Genomic DNA, 17,927 nt, shown 5'->3' on the forward strand with positions numbered 1-17,927 from the left:
CCAAACTTTGCTTTCTTTGAACCAAGCTGAAAAGTGATCCCCCTAAAAGGGGATCAGAAGTTTGCAAGCAATTGGATTTAGCACGGAGTTCTACCTGGTGCTCTAGAGAGCTCTGGGCACACAGGACGGTGCGGGAATCCTGGAAGGAATTACGGCCCGAATGGTGGCAGGGCAGGGGAGGAGCCACTGTTAAGCCGTGGTAGTCGTTGAAACGCTTTGTTAATGCCGTTTATTAGCTGTGTGCGACAAGAAGTTTAAGAGGTTAGGCAGGTCTTCAAAAATATCCAAAAAGAGAAAAATAAACATTCCCTCGTTTGCTTTTTGTGGCTTTGCTCATTTTCTTCCCCTGGAGTGGCCCTTCATCTAAGCCTGTTTTAAACCCAAAATCGGTTATCTGGTTTCAGGGTAAGGGCTCCCTCTTGCCAAGGTATTAAATAAACAAGTAAAGCAAAAACTTGAATCCTTATGTAATCCAGATGCCGTTTCCTCGAAAACCACAACAAATGCTGCTAAACCAGATAACAGGACCGGGAACATTCGGCCCCCCAACCCCCACCCCACAACACACAGCCTCCGCCCCCAGCTTTAGAGCCAGCAGAGGACATTTATGTTCAGGAACTCCTCTCCAAGGCAGACGATAAATAATTGCTACTAACACTCTCAACTGCAGATGAGCACCCTTGAGGGATCCGGATGCCATAAACTGTCCGGGAATGTTGGCATCTGGTTCTTAAAGCCAGGACCCAGGAGGCGTCTGCGTCTGCAAGCTGACTTGGAAGTTTCTGGCCTCTTGATGTTCTCAGTCGAAAATGGTGCATTAGAAAGGGGATTGGTCTGGCCCGCGCTTTGTAGTGGTAATGAGGGCGCGAATCGCGCTAGGCTCTGCACATCTTCCCGGCTCCCCCATGGCAGAGAAAGGGACTGTTCTGGAAAAAAAAAAATTAATGGTTTATGCGCAACCTCCCAGGGTTCCGAGGAGTTAGGCAGTAGGACGGTGTGGAGGCGGGGGTGGGGTCTTTCAGTCTTTCAAAGGTATTTTTAGGAGTCCAGCATCAAAGCCATCCGGCGAGAAACTGAAATCATCCAAAGGAATAAATAAATCTCGCCATGCGCTAAGACAGTGACCTTCTCCCCATCCACCCTTCTCTCGCGCCAGCCCCACCCCGAACGCCTCGGTTGCAAAAACAAAATAAAGCAAAACCTTTTGCTTTGGCAACCTCTAAGCCATATTATGCCTCCTTTTGCAAAAGGAAGATTTCTTTCTTCTCCCTCTCCTGGCATTTTTCCTTCGTCCTCTCTTCCTCCCCTCACCCCGCCCCCCCCTCAACCCTTTTCTTTTCTTCTCGGTCCTCCTTCCTTCCCCAAATCACTCGAAACTTAAGACGTGCAGCGGCTGCAGGTGCGCGCGGGCCGGCGGCCGCGCCGGGGCGAGCCTGGGACTGCCGGGCCTCGCAGGCATTGATCAGCTGGGCGCGCGCGCTGAGTGACGGCGCGGTTGCCATGGCAGCCGCCTGAGCGGCGCCGCGAGGACAAGGCTGCAGGGCGGCGTGAATGGGCGGCGTCACGCGCCTGGCGCCAGAGAGTCTGCTCCGGGGCTCCGGCTCCGGCCCCGCCGCGGCCTGGCCCGCGCGCCGCCGCCGCCGCCGCCGCTGCCAATTCATCACCTGTCAGGGATCACTCGCGGGGTCACGGGCGGAATGGACACAGCTGTGAGAACAAAACCCGGGAAAGAAAGGCGAGCGCTCCCCATTGCGCCAGATGTGCAGGGAGGACCTTGAGACGCGCCCCCCGCCCCCGCAGGCTCCTCCCGCCCTCCGGCGCATCACGCGGGGGTGGCAAAGGCGGCCTGGCCAGCGTTCGAGCTCCCCGCCCGGAGCTGCTTCTGATTACCGCAAGGGGCCCGGACGCGAGAGCCGCCGCGGGGCCTGCCTTAGAGGCGGAGTGAGTGAGCCCTGGAGCCAGGCTGGGGGACCTTACGGGCAGGTCTGTCGCTGCCACGGGGTGGGGGCGTCCCGGTGCGGAGTCGAGGGGGACCGCACCAACACCTACCAGCGGAAGCCCTGCACACCTTCCCACCGTCCGCGGATCTAGCCCGCCCTCCAGCTGGGGCCGTTTGAACTTTGGAGGCCTCAAATGCAAACCCACCTAAGCCACCAATTGACAGATTTTGACGTGCCTTTAAAACCACCTCGAAAATGCTGCAACACGATTTTCCCCCACGAAAGCAATTTTTAAGGTGATTTCATATTGGGCGTGCTGAAACAGACACATTAGTAACTTAGGCCTTGTTTAAATCATTAACTTTAACAGCTTCGTAATCCCCTTTAAATGATCTTTAAATGAATGTAAAACTGGGTAGCGTGCCAATAGAATCGAATTCAACACAGCCAGGCAGACTGGACTCTGACATGGCAGCTAAAGAAACACCAGAAAACTTTCACCATATTTAGCCATTTTACTACATCAGGGTACAAAAATGATCATGGGAGAAGGCACTGCCTTAATCAACTTTGCAAAGTGTAAAGTGAAACCGCACAATGCTCATTACCGCCCAGCCCAGAGCCTGGCTGTGGGGATAATGAGGCTGGCACGGATGTTAACATACGGTGTCCTTGGAAAAAGCTAGGAATGCGTCAGTATCGAAGAGCTGCAATGTCCAAGAATCATAAGTAATAATTTGAGAATCCCAAAGATGTTTGTTTACATTGGCTATTATTGTAAAATAGTCAAAGTATAACATCATGAACCAAAATAGTGTCAAAACAAAATCTGTTCCACTGTGGCACGTATGTGACAGAAACACATGCACACAAAGTACATCAAAAGGCTCGAACTGTGGGAGGACTCGGATAGTAAATCACTTCCAGACTTAATATCAGAAGAGATACGGTGCGTCCAACGCTGTCAGGGACAGAGTCGCAGGCAGCATTGCCGGGCCTTAGGAAGGCCCTCGGCAAATTTCTGGCTGGACAGGAAACCATTCACCTCCTTCTCCAAACTGAGGGGGGTTGATTTCAGGAAGGTGATCTCCACCTCAGCGCCACCCACTCTGCTTCCCTGGAGAGGCATCCTGGGGCGCACAGCTGTCACGTGACAGCCAGAGACCGCTGGCCCCACCAGCTGATAAATTAATCATTAAGTGAAGGAAAAAACAGTTTCCCCATTATTGAGCTTTTCTTTCAGCCTCTAGGCCTGCCCCTTCCTCTTTCTGAAATGCAGAGGAGGTAGAGATTGAGGCAGAAAGTAAATAAGATTTGAATATTGCCTTTCCTGGGGTTTTCTAGTTCATTGTTTTCTGGAGAAAATATTTTCAAAACAAAGTGACATACTGTGATCAGGACAGAATTCTAGATAAGCTAGAATTATGTGAGAATTAACAAGGTATTTGAGTAAATAGCTGCAAACTTTTTAAAATTTAGACTGAGTTCTTAAACATTTTCAGCCAAAACAAAACAAAACAAAAAAAAAACCTTGAACCTGTATTCAACACTAGTGCTGCAAAGATTCCAAACCTCATATATGACAGAGTATTTTTTTTTCTTAGTGTGAAGATGTTAATCAATGGCTAGGGCCACCTATCTGTCACAAAGCTTTGAAACTCCTCTAGGTGTTGGAATGTGACACCAGAAATCACAATTCTTGCATAATTAATCACATTACTTTGCCACCTACACTGAAGGGCACAGACCGGCAGCCTTTCAAGGGCAGTGTATGTAAATGTAGTTTCAAAATGCAAATTCTCCTAATTATTTCCGATTAATACTATCATTATAATAGCCCTGCCTCCTCCTTGAAAAGGAACCCTGAAAGCGCCCTGTGAGAGCTCCTTAGCGACCGGCGAGGTTGGGCATGGCTTCCAATAAGTACTCATTTTCCTGAGTTTACAGTAATGCCTCCCGCGCTGCTCCGGGTTGCAAAAACCCACACTAAGCCTGTCGTCGAATGCATGCGTGGGTGGTTTGTTTGTGTTAACATAACTTTTCCTTATCTGAAGAGACGAACTCACTCTACAAACGTGACTCTTCAGTGACAACCTAATTTGCGTTTTCACTTTCTTCTGAAATGCTTTCTATCTTTCCTCACGCTCTCCCTCCGATGGGTTGCAGTGAACTGTGGCTTCCCCCTGCGGTGCTGAAGTCGCCCGTGTAGCCGTGATTTTAGGGCTGCCGACAGCTCCAAGGTGTGCAAGGCTTCGTCTGGGAACACCCCCGGGGCAAGGGTCCTGCCGCGCGTTTGGAATTAGAATTAAGAATGCACATTTAGGCGCCCAGGATCTGCCCCCTCCCCCTTCCTCCTTCCCCTCCCCCTTCCTCCTTCCCCTCCCCCATCTTCCCTCCTCTCCCTCCTCCTCCCCCCCTCCTTCCTCCTCCTCCCGCCTCCCGCCTCCCGCCTCCCCGCTCCCGGTTCCCCGCTCCCCGCCCGCCTCGCGCTTACTGTACTGTACTCTATTTACCACCCCAGCTGGGCTCGCGTCCCGCCCACCCCGCGGGGATTGGCTGCGAACGCGGAAGAACCGAGCCCACGCCCCGCGCCCGCGTTTGCCAATGAAAGCGCCCGCTCGGCTTGATGGACGTGCTTCCTTCCACCAATGGGGACGAAGGGAAGCCCGAGCGTGTGGCCCCGGCGAGTGCGGATAAAAGCCGCCCCGCCGGGCTCGGGCTTCATTCTGAGCCGAGCCCAGTGCCAAGCGCAGCTAGCTCAGCAGGCGGCGGCGGCGGCCTGAGCTTCAGGGCAGCCAGCTCCCTCCCGGTCTCGTCTTCCCTCGCGGTCAGCATGAAAGCCTTCAGTCCCGTGAGGTCCGTTAGGAAAAACAGCCTGTCGGACCACAGCCTGGGCATCTCCCGGAGCAAAACCCCGGTGGACGACCCGATGAGCCTGCTCTACAACATGAACGACTGCTACTCCAAGCTCAAGGAGCTGGTGCCCAGCATCCCCCAGAACAAGAAGGTGAGCAAGATGGAAATCCTGCAGCACGTCATCGACTACATCTTGGACCTGCAGATCGCCCTGGACTCGCATCCCACTATTGTCAGCCTCCATCACCAGAGACCCGGGCAGAACCAGGCGTCCAGGACGCCGCTGACCACCCTCAACACGGACATCAGCATCCTGTCCTTGCAGGTAAGACCTGCTCCGGGGCCCCCGCCCCGCCGCCGCACACTCCCGCGGTCGCCTGGTCTGTCACTAGGAGATACGTAGCCCAGACGGTGACTTTCGCATGAGCTATTTAACTTTATTTTCATAAGAATCTGCCGTAGATTGAGCTGTGCGTGAAATTGCTAGTAAGTTCTGACATGTTAATGCGTCTGTTTTTAAATCTGAATTGTTACCATAAACGTGTTTAATGGAACTTGCTGGTCTGTGGACTACTTCAAAAAAACAAAACAAAACAAAAACCCTTTCTACTTAACATTGTCTTAACCTCGTACTCTTTATCCTCTTTCTCTCCAGGCTTCTGAATTCCCTTCTGAGTTAATGTCAAATGACAGCAAAGCACTGTGTGGCTGAATAAGCGGTGAGTGTTTGCTTGTGCCACCCGTGGGTAAACTGCCCTTCTGTGTGTGTGTGCGTGCGGGCATGTGTTTTTGCTTGTGTATCTGTAAAATGTCTGATTTGGTAAATGCATGCTTACTTCGCGGTGTTACCCGTACTACATTGTCTCACTAGACATGAAGGAGCTTGTAGTTCTGGGTACTCGAGATCACAGAACATTTTCCTTTAAAAGGAAATGATGCCAATAACTTACTACGAAGGCGGCCGAGGAACGTGTGTATTGGCTTTGTAGCAAATGTAATGCCCTGGCTCTTCCTACGATTCCTCTGGTACTATGAGGTACTAACCTCCACTGTAATTAATCTTATCGCCACAAATTCCACAGTGATCCTGCTTCCCTAAAACTATAGTCCTCTGGGATTCTCTGGGCTAGTTGAGGATTGCTACCCTGTGCCTTAGACCCTGTGATGTGGGATCCCAGACTTCCCTATCTGTTAACTAAAGGGCTGTTTTCAATCAAATAATTGTTACAAGAAGCAGACTGGCGCCTGTAGCACTGCTGTTGGAGATCCAAATAGGAGATTGGGTTGGGAAGTTTTTCCCTTGAGTCTCTGCTATTTTAATGTTTAATTTGCGCTGTCGAGGCGAGTGTGTGTGTTGCATCTGGACGCCAGGGTTTGCCCAATCTTTGAGTGTTTGGTTAAATGTTCAAACTGTGGCTTCCTCCCGGCGCCAGTCTGCCCGCCTCTGCCCTTAGGTTACATTCTCTTAAACATGCCTTTCTCTCCCAATCTTTTGCAGGTGTTCATGACTTCTTTTTTTTTTCTTTGCACAACAACAACAACAACAAATCCACAGAATCTTTTAAGTGCTGAACTTTTCAACCATTTCACAAGGAGGACAAGTTGAATGGACCTTTTTGAAAAGAAAAAAAAAATGGAAGGAAAACTAAGAATGATCATCTTCCCGGGGTGTTCTCTCACCTGGACTGAGATATTCGTTATTTATGAAAAAGACTTTTAAATGCCCTTTCTGCAGTTGGAAGGTTTTCTTTATATACTATTCCCACCATGGGGAGCGAAAACGTTAAAATCACAAGGAATTGCCCAATCTAAGCAGACTTTGCCTTTTTTCAAAGGTGGAGCGTGAATACCAGAAGGATCCAGTATTCAGTCACTTAAATGAAGTCTTTTGGTCAGAAATTACCTTTTTGACACAAGCCTACTGAATGCTGTGTATATATTTATATATAAATATATCTATTGAGTGAAACCTTGTGAACTCTTTAATTAGAGTTTTCTTGTATAGTGGCAGAGATGTCTATTTCTGCTTTAAAAAGTGTAATGATGTACTTATTCATGCTAAACTTTTTATAAAAGTTTAGTTGTAAACTTAACCCTTTTATACAAAATAAATCAAGTGTGTTTATTGAATGGTGATTGCCTGCTTTATTTCAGAGGACCAGTGCTTTGATTTTTATTATGCTATGTTATAACTGAACCCAAATAAATACAAGTTCAAATTTATGTAGACTGTATAAGATTATAATAAAACATGTCTGAAGTCAGTACCTGAATTCCGAGTGGTTTTTAAGATCTCTCTGGCACTCACTCGCTCTTTTCTCTCTCCCTCGCACCCCGACACACATTTTCTTTATCCCCTTCTCCCTCATCTCCCCACCAGCATCCCCGAAGCCTTTCTCCTTATCAGATGTGTGGTAAGGCAGAGTGCTGAGTTGACAGGGACTGGGGAGGCTCTGAGCACAGAAATGCCTCTGAGTCCTGAAGGGAAAGCTTGGTTCTGTGCCTTTGGGCTGAGTTTAAAGCCAAGAATGAGTTGTGGTTGTGAGTCTGGGAGTGTGGAAGGACTACCTGTGTGAGTGGGCGTTAAGACGCTTCTCCGGAGTAAATGAAAGTTAATCAGGAGAAGGAAAGAGGCTGTACAGAATTCAGAACATGATTTCAGATTTAAGGGAAGGCAGAAACACCCGAGGGTTACTATTTGCCCAGGGAACTAAGCTGTCACCTGGCCCCAGGCCCCTGATGCCTCCTTGGCTTCGCCTTCGTCCACACCTTTAGCCCCCCCCAACCCCACCCACCCCCAGGCCTCCGGAGACGGGGCTGGGCCAGACGCATTTTCCCGGACTTTTCAATCGCCCTCAGCCTTGACGGCCGCCCTGGACTGGAAGGAAGAGTTAGAGCGGGCAGAAGCCCTTCCAAGCCAGAGACCGCGGGCGGCCACGTGCTCCGGACCGGTCTGCGTTTTCGGTCCCGGGGCGCGAGGTGGGCTGACAGGCTCTGGAAGGCGGGTCCCAGGTGGACGCGAACCCGGGGAGGAAGGGGTCCGGGTGGGGCAGCAGCTCACCTGGGGCTCACCTGGGGCCGAGCAGGTGTTCGGGCGACGCCACCGAGGAGTCCGCGCGTCTCCCCGCCCTGACCCCGATCGGCCCCCGCGGGCGCTGCCGCTGGAGGAGGGCGGGGGCTGTGGAGCTGCGGCCGCCCGGATCGCCCTGCGGACCCGCGCCGGGGACGGGGCTGCGCCGGGGACGGGGCTCTGCCGGGGCCAGCGCGGGGCCGTCGTGTGGTTGATCATCATACCTGGAGGGCGCTCTGAGGGCCGTGGGGGTGGCTCCCCGCCCCAGGCTACCCGCGGACCTGTCCCCCAGGTCCCCGCCACCTGTCGCCAGCCGCGGCCCTGGCCGACCCCTGCGCGGCGGGGAGGGAAGCGCGCGCTGGTCCCAACCCGACCCCGGCCTCGTCTCCGGGAGGGGCGCAGACGCCGGCCCCACGCTCGCCCCTCAGTCACGGGGACCCGCGCGTAGTCCGCTCGGACGGCCCTGAGGAGCGTCCCCGGACGGAAGCAGTGCGGGCGGGACCGTGGGGCGACCCGGGCCCTGCCGAGCCCCTGCCGGGCACCGCTGGCGACGTTGGCCCCGGGACCTCGGGTAGCCGCCGCCGAGGCGCAGCGGCCCCTCTCGGAGGCGACTTCCCGCGGCGCCCGACGCGCTGCCGGACTCCGGCCGTGGAGCCCGGGCGCCACCTGCTGGCCGGTGCGAGGACGGCGGCTCGCGCGTGCGGCCTGGTGGGCCTGGGGCCTGGGCACTGGGAACCCGAGGAGCAATCCGTGGGAGGAGGTCCCGGGAGAAAACGCCGGGGAGTGCGGCCTTTCCAAATGAGTGCTGCTCCAGCATGTGTACAGCCGTTTCCACGTGTGGATCTCATGTCATCTTTACTACTGCATAGCATAGACAGGATCCCCTTTTGCAAATTAGTACCTGCTGCCAACCTCTAAGCTAGGTGCTGTCCCGGAGATTTTTTAAAAGATCAGACAGGATCCTGGCCTCTAAGAGACTATGCTTGGATTGTGGGGATAAATGAATTGTGAAGTCACATGAAAGTCAGAATGCTTTCCCTTCTCTTTCCTGGAGGTTTTGTTTAATTTTGTTTTAATTTTTCTGAACTGCTTAATAACTATTAACCAAGAACCCCAGTGTTAGTTAAAGCAGTGGGAGGTGGCAGTCGGCCTCCTTTTCTTATTCCAAATCCTAATGAGAATCGATCACATTTCCTCCATTCATTAGGATGTGGCTGTAGGCTTCTGTTGTAATAGATACTGTTTCTCAATCTTTGGAAGAGCCCTTCAATTGCTAGGCTTGTTGGAAGGAGTTTTTTTTTTAGAATTTTAAATCATAATTTATGAGTCAACTTGGTAAAATACTTTTGACTGCATTTACTGAGTATTTTTCTCTGGTGGATTACACTGATGTTTCTGATGCTGAACTAGCCATGCATTTCTGAAATAACTCCTACGTGAACATCATGTATTATTACTTTTTATATCCACCGTGGATTCTGTTAGCCAATATTTTATTTGAGATTTTTGAAAATGAAATGGAACTGTGATTTACTTTCTTGTATTGTCTGTAACTGGTTTTTGAATCAAGATCACACTAACCTCAAACAACAAATGTGCAGGTCAGTTTACATTTAATTTTAGCTTTCAAAACCATGGCTATATCCTTGAAGGTAGGCTAACATGTAGTCTGTCTATTTCAGAGGTGAGCAGTGAGTAGACAACAGCACGCAACCAGGCAGTGGACAGATGAACTCAGTCCAGCGCTTTTTCAGGAACATAAAAGGGACTTTCAAGTAGAGGGTGAAGATGTAGGACTCTAATAGAAAATAATATTCTTGTCAATAAGGAGCTGCTTTATAGAGTTTTTTAAATCCACAGCTAATAATTTATGTGGCTCTCTGCAGGGCAGGTGCAGAGCCATCCCAATCCCTTCAGCTTGACACCCCACACATCCTTCCAATTTTTGATGCATTCTGCTACTGGAAAAGGGGCTTCAGATTTTGAGTATCTTTCTGGATGCTGATCCTGTCTAAGTGTTGGATGTTTTTCTATTTCATCGTAAAGATAATTGGAAGGCCAGAGGCGGTGGCTCACGCCTGTAATCCCAGCACTTTGGGAGGCCAGGGTGGGTGCATCACTTGAGCCCTGGAGTTCAAGACCAGCCTGGGCAACATGGCAAACCCCGTCTCTACTAAAAATACAAAAGTTAATTGGGTGAGGTAGTGCACGCCTATAGTCCCAGCTACTCAGGAGGCTGAGGTGGGAGGATCTCTTGAGCCCAGGAGCTCAAGCCTGCAGTGAGCCATGATTGTGCCACTGCACTGCAGCCTGAGTGACAGAGCGAGACCCTGTCTCAGAAAATTTATTAATTTAATTAAAGATAATTTGAGTCAGAGGCAGCATAAGTTGAGAAGCTCAACAACATGTGTTTTGTTTATTGCTGACTAAAGTAGGCACTGTGAGGAGCACCGCCTGAGCACCGCACTGTGAGGAGCACCGCCTGAGACTGTAAGGCAGGAAGGAGATTTTCCAGAGGCCCTGAAGGAAGATGCAATAGAAAGTGGGAAGACCGTGCACACATTTGTGGCAGTCCTGAATGAGGGCACCAATCCCAGTAAACTAGGGCATTGGCCAAACAGGAATTACAGAAAAGTTTTTACAACCCTGTGAAGCAGGGCATTGAAACTGATACTACCACCCAGGACCCTGGAAGGCCTGAAATCTCAGTTATAGATTAGAAAAAAATAATACTCACTAGCTCAGGAAGATCATAAGGAAGCTTGTGTGTGAGCCTGAGCTCAAGAGGGAAATGAAAATCTCCTCTGAAAATTTTTACCCATAAACATGCCCTTATGGGCAATGGAGATTCAAATATGTACTACCCACTTGGTTTGAGAAATTTTGATGCTGAGAAATTAACACAAATGGGTTTCTGGCTGGTGATACCCCTGGAGTGCTTGGAAGTGGTACATGCAAAGCTTCTCTGGAGAGAAAATTTCTCAATACAGACTACACAGAATTCTCACATTTTCATGGTTGGGTGAAAGGCAGTTTATAATTCAAAAATTTTAAAAACACTGAAAACAATTTACCATGAGAGAATCAGTAGCTAAAATGAAGAGAAAGATTAGAAACAAAAGATCTAAAATGTCTATAAAGTAAGCACAACTAAGATGATTAAATAAATTTAAAAATTAAGCAAGAACATAAAAAATCACAATATACAGTATTATATATAAACGAATGGGCAGATTTGAAAATGAACAACATCAAAGTGCTCGCATATGGTTATTGAAGTTGAAAACTCAATGGTGTATAAAACCCAGATTAAAAACTACTGGAGAGAGAATTAATGAACTGGAAGATGAACCTGAAGAAATTACACAGAATGAGCACAGAGAGATAAAGATAAGATAAATATGAACTCAAGGTAAGAGACAGAAAGGATAGAGAGAGAAACTCCAACAAGTATGGCAGACTGTACCAACTGGTTGTGGCAGTAGAAGGGAATCTGTCACAGTAAACATTCAAGCAACTTAAATGTTAGACATATCTTAAAGGCTGTTAGTCAAGCTAATATTCTGCACATATACATGTTTTGTTTTGTTTCAGACAGGGTCTCTCTGTCACCCAGGCTGGAGTGCAGTGGCATTGATCACGCCTCACTGAAGCCTCAACCTCCCTGGGCTCAGTTGACCCTCCCGCCTCAGCCTCCTAAGTAGCTGGGACTACAAGTGTGCACCACCACGCCTGATTAACTTTTTCTTTCTTTTTTTATTTTTTTAGAGGCAGGGTCTCACCATGTTACCCAGGTGGTCTCAAACTCCTGGGCTCAAGCAATCCTCCTGCCTTGGCCTCCCAAAATGCCGGGATTACAGGTGTAAGTCACTGCACCCAGCCCACATATACATGTTTTAAAAATTAAGACAAAAAAATCCAACACAATTAGAAATAGGAAAACAGTAGCAATAGAGTTCACAGATAAAGTAATCAACAGCCTATAAGCATTCAAAAAGATGGTCAATTTCACCCATAATAAGACAAATGCAAATGAAAAACTATATAACAATTCTCACCCAGCAAATGGGCAAAAATCCAAAAGTTTGGCAATATACCCTGTTGACAAGACTGGGGGAAACAATCTTGTATATTGTTGATGATAAAATACTCTGACCCCTGTGCAGAGGAATGTGGTGATATCTAGCAAAATTGCATATGCATTTACTCTTTAACCCAGCTTTCTCACTCCTAGAAATCTATCCCAAAATTACATTGCAAAAGTATGTAATACTATATGCACCAGATTAATAGATTTGGCATTGTTTTTAATAGCAAGTGACTAGAAACAACCCCAATTTGGGACTGTTTGGAATACTAATACATAGTATACTAATACATGGTGAATACTAATACATAGTATACTAATAAATGGTGACGTACTGTAAAGAGGAGATCTTTATATACTGATATGGGCTTTCCAGAACAAAGCGTCAAGTGAAGAATGCCTAATGCAGAACAGTGTATATGGTGTGCTAGCTTTTCTATGAGAAGGAAAGTGTAATAGTAACACACAGATTCATATTTGTTTATATTTTCAGAGAAATAAAGTGGAAGAAAAAACTAAAATAAATAAAAATGGTTATTGATGGGAGAGGCTAGAATAGAGTAGGGGAAGCAATGTTAGAAAGGGAGTATTGTATTAACTGTAGTATTTCTGGATGTACATTCCATGTCAATCTTTCATTTAATGGGTTTACTAAACTTTGACGATCATTGTCTAAATCAACTACTCCTTTAGTTATCACGTTACAGTGAATACATTCGTCATTAGAAATTGCAACATGGTGGCCAGGTGTGGTGGCTCACGCCTGTAATCCTAACACTTTGGCAGGCTGAGGTGGATGGATTGCCTGAGCTCTGAGTTCAAGAGCAGCCTGGGCAACACGGTAAAACCCTGTCTCTAATAAAATACAAAAAAAATTAGCCCCCAGGCATGGCGGTGTGAGCCTGTAATCGCAGCTACTCAGAAGGCTGAGACAGGAGAATCACTTGAACCCAGGAGGCAGAGGTTGCAGTGAGCTGAGATCGCACCATTGCACCCCAGCCTGGGCAACAGAGAAAGACTCCATGACTTTCTAGCTCTTTCAATTATGGTTCTCTGAAATCCAGCTCATACTGGAAAGTCAGGAAAATGCTTACTTATTTCTCTTTAATTCTCCATTTTTACAATTACATTGTATTAAATGTGGTATTTCTGAACGCATATTGTCATATGGTTTTGACTTTGAGATATGTAAGTGCTTTTTACAAATTAACTTTTACAAACAATATGTAAGTAGGAAAAAATGACAACAAATGGACCTAATTATGTCTCAAGTTAGTAACATGCACACAGAGGAAAAATGACCCCAGCTGACCTTCGACAGTTTCACTGTACATTCCCAGTGAATCTATTCTAAGGACAAAAAGAACTGCAAAGAAATCATAAACTTCATTTAGTAGTCACATCACTAGTAATAATATTGGTATTGTTACTTTTGAACTATTATATGTATATTGTAGGATAAGCAAAGAAGTAATTATACTAATGTCATTAGGAACCAAGATTTTCAATGTAAGAGAAATGAAACATAAGTATAATGTTCAAGAAGTAAAAGCTCTGAAATCTTATATTTGAACTGAAAATATCAACTTAAATGTATTTTTCTTCTTTTTAAAACTTTTTTTTATAGCTTTCCACTGAAAATGCCAGAAGCAATGACATCCAGGTGATAATAAGCACCCGCTTACACCAGTTTGTACCATTCAATACCACTCACCACTAAAAGGAACCAGAGTTTTTTGGAGAAATGGCTGATTCCCGATCTAGGACAGGAAGTAAAACTAAAAATAAAGAGGAGACAAAAATAAAGCAAAAACGCTTTGGATACCAATGGAGGTTTCTAGGGCACCAGCACATTCTAAAAATGGAGAATTAAAGAGAAATAATTCAGCACTTTCCTGCCTTTCCAGCACGAGCTGGATTTCAGATAACCACGATCGAAAGAGTTAGAAAGTCGCCATGTTGAATCCCTAACGATGAGTGTAGTCACTGTAACGTGGTAACTAAAGTTGTAATTGATTTAGACCATGATCGTCAAAATTTAGTAAACTCAAGTGTAAGGTTGACAGGAAATTTTGTAATGAAATAATCAGGCTGTTAATAAAGAAATGATCACCTGAACCCACTGATCAATCTCTAAAAAACAATCAACTGGCCATGAGGTACCTCCTGATGGGACATGATCGACATCAGCAACACTTCCTATGAAGTATTCTTAGGGAAGAGAAATGAGTAAAAATTCAATCTGGGGTAACATCAATCCCTGAGACCTAACTTCTTGTCTATGGGAAACGAGAGAGCAAGCGAAATGGGATCGCAGGAAGCCTTCAGACAAACCCGGAACAGGATATTCTTGAACAACCGGCCCAACCTTCCCAAGAAGCCGATGACGAAGCAGCAGAGGCCAAGCACTAAAAACACTTAAAATACCATCACCAAATGCAATGAATGGGATTTGTCTGGATCCTGAAACTCTAAAGGGACTTTTTTTTTTTTTTTTAGATTGCTGGGGAAATTTGAGTGAGGGATGGGTATTATATAATATTAAAGATTTTGTTTCATTATGTGTGAAATTGGTATTTTTGAGATGCATACTGAAGTTTGTAAGGAGAAATGACATACTATATAATGTTTGCTTTAAAATCCTCCAGAAAAAGAAAAAGGGAGTAGGGCTGGATGAGACAGATATAGTGAAATGCCGCCACTGTCACCGCTGAGTGACAGGCACATAGGTGTCCTCCGTTCACTCCTTTTGCATATGTTTGGGAATGTTTGTGACAAGTAAGTTAGAAAAATAACCCAGTCCTCTGTCTACTGGAGCACAGAGATACCCCCACTGCCCAACTCTCTGAAAAGGCCCCGGCCTCCTGACACCCTGCTTGGCACCCTCGTTCACTTCCTCAAGATTGACCTTGACTGAGACAGCGGTTGAACTCCCCACCCTTCTGGCTCTGAACTACTTTGACACCTACTGAGGTGCTGCATCGCTATGACAGGGGCGCCTGGCATGGATCTTAGCATTTGGCAGCAAAGAAAAGTGGCCGAGGCCTAGGAATGTCCTGGCTTCCCTTCCTGTTCTGCCCGCTGCCATTGTAAGTAGAATGGCGTGCGTATTTCCACGTATATGATTATGCCACCTCTTGGAATGTGGTCTTAGTTTTAAGTAATTCTCCACCTAGGGACGACGCTTTTAAGTTTTATTTTACAAACATAATCTTCTAAATAAGCTCTAAATAAGTTTCATCAGTTCTGAGAGAAAGTTCTTAAACACACAATTCTTCAATATTTGATGTTTCAAAATCCTGTGGAAGCAAGTCAGGCAGAGAAAAGGGCAAGGCCATTCTTAATGTTGTAATTTTACCCGAGTTCGCCAAAGCCTACCAGGGGAGGGAAAAAAAAGACTCCTAAAAAATGTCAACTGAAACTTTAATTGCCTGAAGTAAAATATTTTAAAGAGTGAAATTTTCAAGTTTAAATTTAATCCAAACCAGTTAACTTGATCCAATCTAAAAATATCTTGACTGGGAAGGAAATTTTTGGACAAGTTTGTCAAGTCCTGGCTTTGTACCTGACGATGACTTTTAGGGAATCGTCCCCAAACAAGTAGATGCCCTTGAGTGCTCTCCCTGCAAACCGCGTTTGCTGCAGGGCAATGCCAACTCACACAGGCCAAGGGGTAAAAAGCAGGACTCTTCCTGCTAATTATTTTTGTTGTATAATCTATTGTCTACAGGAACAAAACATCCACCCCAGCGAGCTGCTCCTGCAAAAACAAGGGGACCCCTCTTCCGACGGAAAGTGTCTGATCTGTCGATGCAGTTACATTGATGTAGTAATTTATTCGGCAAAGGTGCATGGAACTGCGCCAGGCGTGGCTCTAGGTGCTGCAGACACTGGGATGAAACAGCCGGGATCCCTGCCCCTAGGGAACTTGCATTCCAGCAATGGGAGACAGACCATGAGTGTGTCTCGTATGCATTCGAAGACAAATAAAGCAGGGAAAGAGGAGACAGATCCTAGGTGACCAGCTATGAAGTATGAAGGTGTTGTCTTCCGTCCTCAACCTCCGGTTGCCGGGACCCTGCCGAGCTCAGCTGAGTCGGTGTTAGTATGGCCCGTGGGGGGCGTGAGAGAGCAGCTGCAGGGGGGCGGCGGGAGGATGGGAGCAGCCCGTGTGCTTCCCAGGAGGCTTCCCGTCCACCTGGGGGTCTCAGCAACCCCGCCCAGCACCTCTTCACCCTGGCCTCCCTGTGGCTGCGCCTGAATCCTGACTGCGCTTTTCCCCACGCTCAGAGGGCAAGCCTGCATAGAGGCTCTGCGTCCTGGGCACGGGGACCCTCCTCCAGCTTCTGAGCTTCAGTCATTCCCGCCTTTCCCCTCTGCTCCCTCATCCTAGCGGGGATGCTGCCTGCGGCACTGCCTCGGTGACAGCCTGGAGTGCTGTTTGTTCAGCCCCGCAGTTAACACATTCTAGCTAGTTAGCAAACACCTCTCTGTGAGGCTCGGGGGAGTTTCATCACAGCCGGGGCCCTGACTGGTAACAAACTCCATAGAAACACAATGAACAAAGAACATGAAACGCAGAATCAGGAAAGAGAATCACTTCACCAGGTCTGGCTTAAAGTCAATATGGCAATCAAAGAGAGGAATCCAGTAGCAGTAAAGGCAATTAAAGATGAAGTGACGAGGCTTGTCAGAATAGTCGAGGCTAATCGTAGTCGGGAGCAGTAAAATTTCATGAAGTGTCGAGAACTGAAGTCGAAATCGAGGAAACTGGAGTAGTCGAGAAGACAGTCGAGGCAGTCGAGAATATAAATGAGGCGGGGGAGGGCTGTTGGGGAGGTGGGGGTGGGGGGGTGGGGACTGGTTGGGGGAAGGCTGGGGGAGAGTGGTGAGTGGTGGGGGAGTTGGGGGGGTGCTGGTGGGGGACAGTGGGCCGGAGCAAGGCAGCCAGGGACCCAGTGCTAGGAGAACGGACAGGATCGGGGAGGCCCATCACACCCAGCCTCACAGGCTGTCTAAGAGCTTTGGCCTTTGTGTAAGCTGGGACCTTGGAAAGCTTTGCGCAGGGGAGTGATGGAATCAAACTATTTAGCAGTCGAATTTCTTTTAATGTTTCTCATTTATAGGTTACACATTTGTTGTTATTATTGATTTAATAATACTGTGTCAATATAAAGTTGTCAAAATTACGGCACCCGAACTTCACATTATAAAATTTAAATCATAACTTGTTTTATCACAATGGCTTTGCAGCAACTGAAATTATTCCTGGTAATTATTAAGTTGGTGCAAAATTATTTCCGGTTTTTTGCCATCACTTTTAATGGCAACCACCACAAGTACTTTTGCACCAACGTAAGTATTATAACTAAGGAAATGAATAGAACAGTGTGCATCAGAGGAACCTCTGCCAGTGCTTACCCCATTTGTTATAGAGGGACAGGTTGTCCCTGCTTTTTTATGGAGCGCTATGTCAGAAGGGCTGAGTAAAATGAAGACGTTCCTCAGAGGACTGTCTCACTAAGCAATCATGAATCATGTGGGCAATTTCTGGGAGGAAAGGAAGAAAAAAAGCCATGCTTCACAATTCTTAGAAACTGTTGCAAAGTAGACCACGTTACTAAACTGAAGGTAAGTATTGTTTGCACAAACTCAGCATGTTAGGCGAATTTGTTTCCACACTTCATTTGGATTATTTCTCTTAGGGTTTTAGTAACTGTCATGATCAGGCTGCAATGTACCCTAAAGTTGAATGGCTCATTGACCACACATTTCTTTTTTCTTTTTTCTTTTCTTTTTTTTGTTATTTGAGACGGAGTCTTGCTCTGTCACCCAGGCTAAAGTGCAATGGCACTATCTTGGCTCACTGCAACCTCCAACTCCTGGGTTCAATCAATTCTCCTGTCTCAGCCTCCCGAGTTGCTGGGATTATAGGCGTGTGCCACCACGCCCGGCTAATTTTTTTTTTTTTTTA

General features: G+C 47.2%; 2 protein-coding genes across 2 annotated transcripts in view; one reads left to right on the plus strand and one right to left on the minus strand.

Annotated features, from left to right (window-relative positions):
- Window positions 1-242: 242 nt before the first annotated feature.
- The window catches only part of LOC103876717 (translation initiation factor IF-2-like), a 24,128-nt gene continuing 6,443 nt past the window's right edge, over window positions 243-17,927 (minus strand). Inside the window, exons 3-5 of the mRNA XM_031655591.1 lie at window positions 16,559-16,723; window positions 7,858-8,709; window positions 243-926 (exon numbers count right to left, since the gene is read on the minus strand). Of these exons, the coding sequence (XP_031511451.1) occupies window positions 876-926; window positions 7,858-8,709; window positions 16,559-16,723 (1,068 nt within the window). The 3' untranslated portion in view covers window positions 243-875. The remainder of the gene's footprint in view (window positions 927-7,857; window positions 8,710-16,558; window positions 16,724-17,927) is intronic.
- Window positions 4,556-7,061, plus strand: ID2 (inhibitor of DNA binding 2). The gene is made up of 3 exons (XM_009183647.2): window positions 4,556-5,121; window positions 5,452-5,515; window positions 6,295-7,061. Exons 1-2 carry the CDS (start codon window positions 4,567-4,569, stop codon window positions 5,506-5,508), a joined length of 612 nt encoding a protein of 203 aa, XP_009181911.1. The 5' UTR covers window positions 4,556-4,566; the 3' UTR covers window positions 5,509-5,515; window positions 6,295-7,061.

Source organism: Papio anubis, chromosome 14, assembly GCF_008728515.1.
Source record: "Papio anubis isolate 15944 chromosome 14, Panubis1.0, whole genome shotgun sequence".
NCBI lineage: Eukaryota > Metazoa > Chordata > Mammalia > Primates > Cercopithecidae > Papio > Papio anubis.

What these genes read in the sequence shown, in the direction of transcription:
- ID2 (XM_009183647.2), top strand. Translation starts at nt 4,567, where the DNA reads ATGGACGTGCTTCCTTCCACCAATGGGGACGAAGGGAAGCCCGAGCGT. An exon ending in TCAGCATCCTGTCCTTGCAG is followed by an intron (nt 5,122 to 5,451) that starts GTAAGACCTGCT and finishes CTTTCTCTCCAG; the next exon opens with GCTTCTGAATTCCCTTCTGA.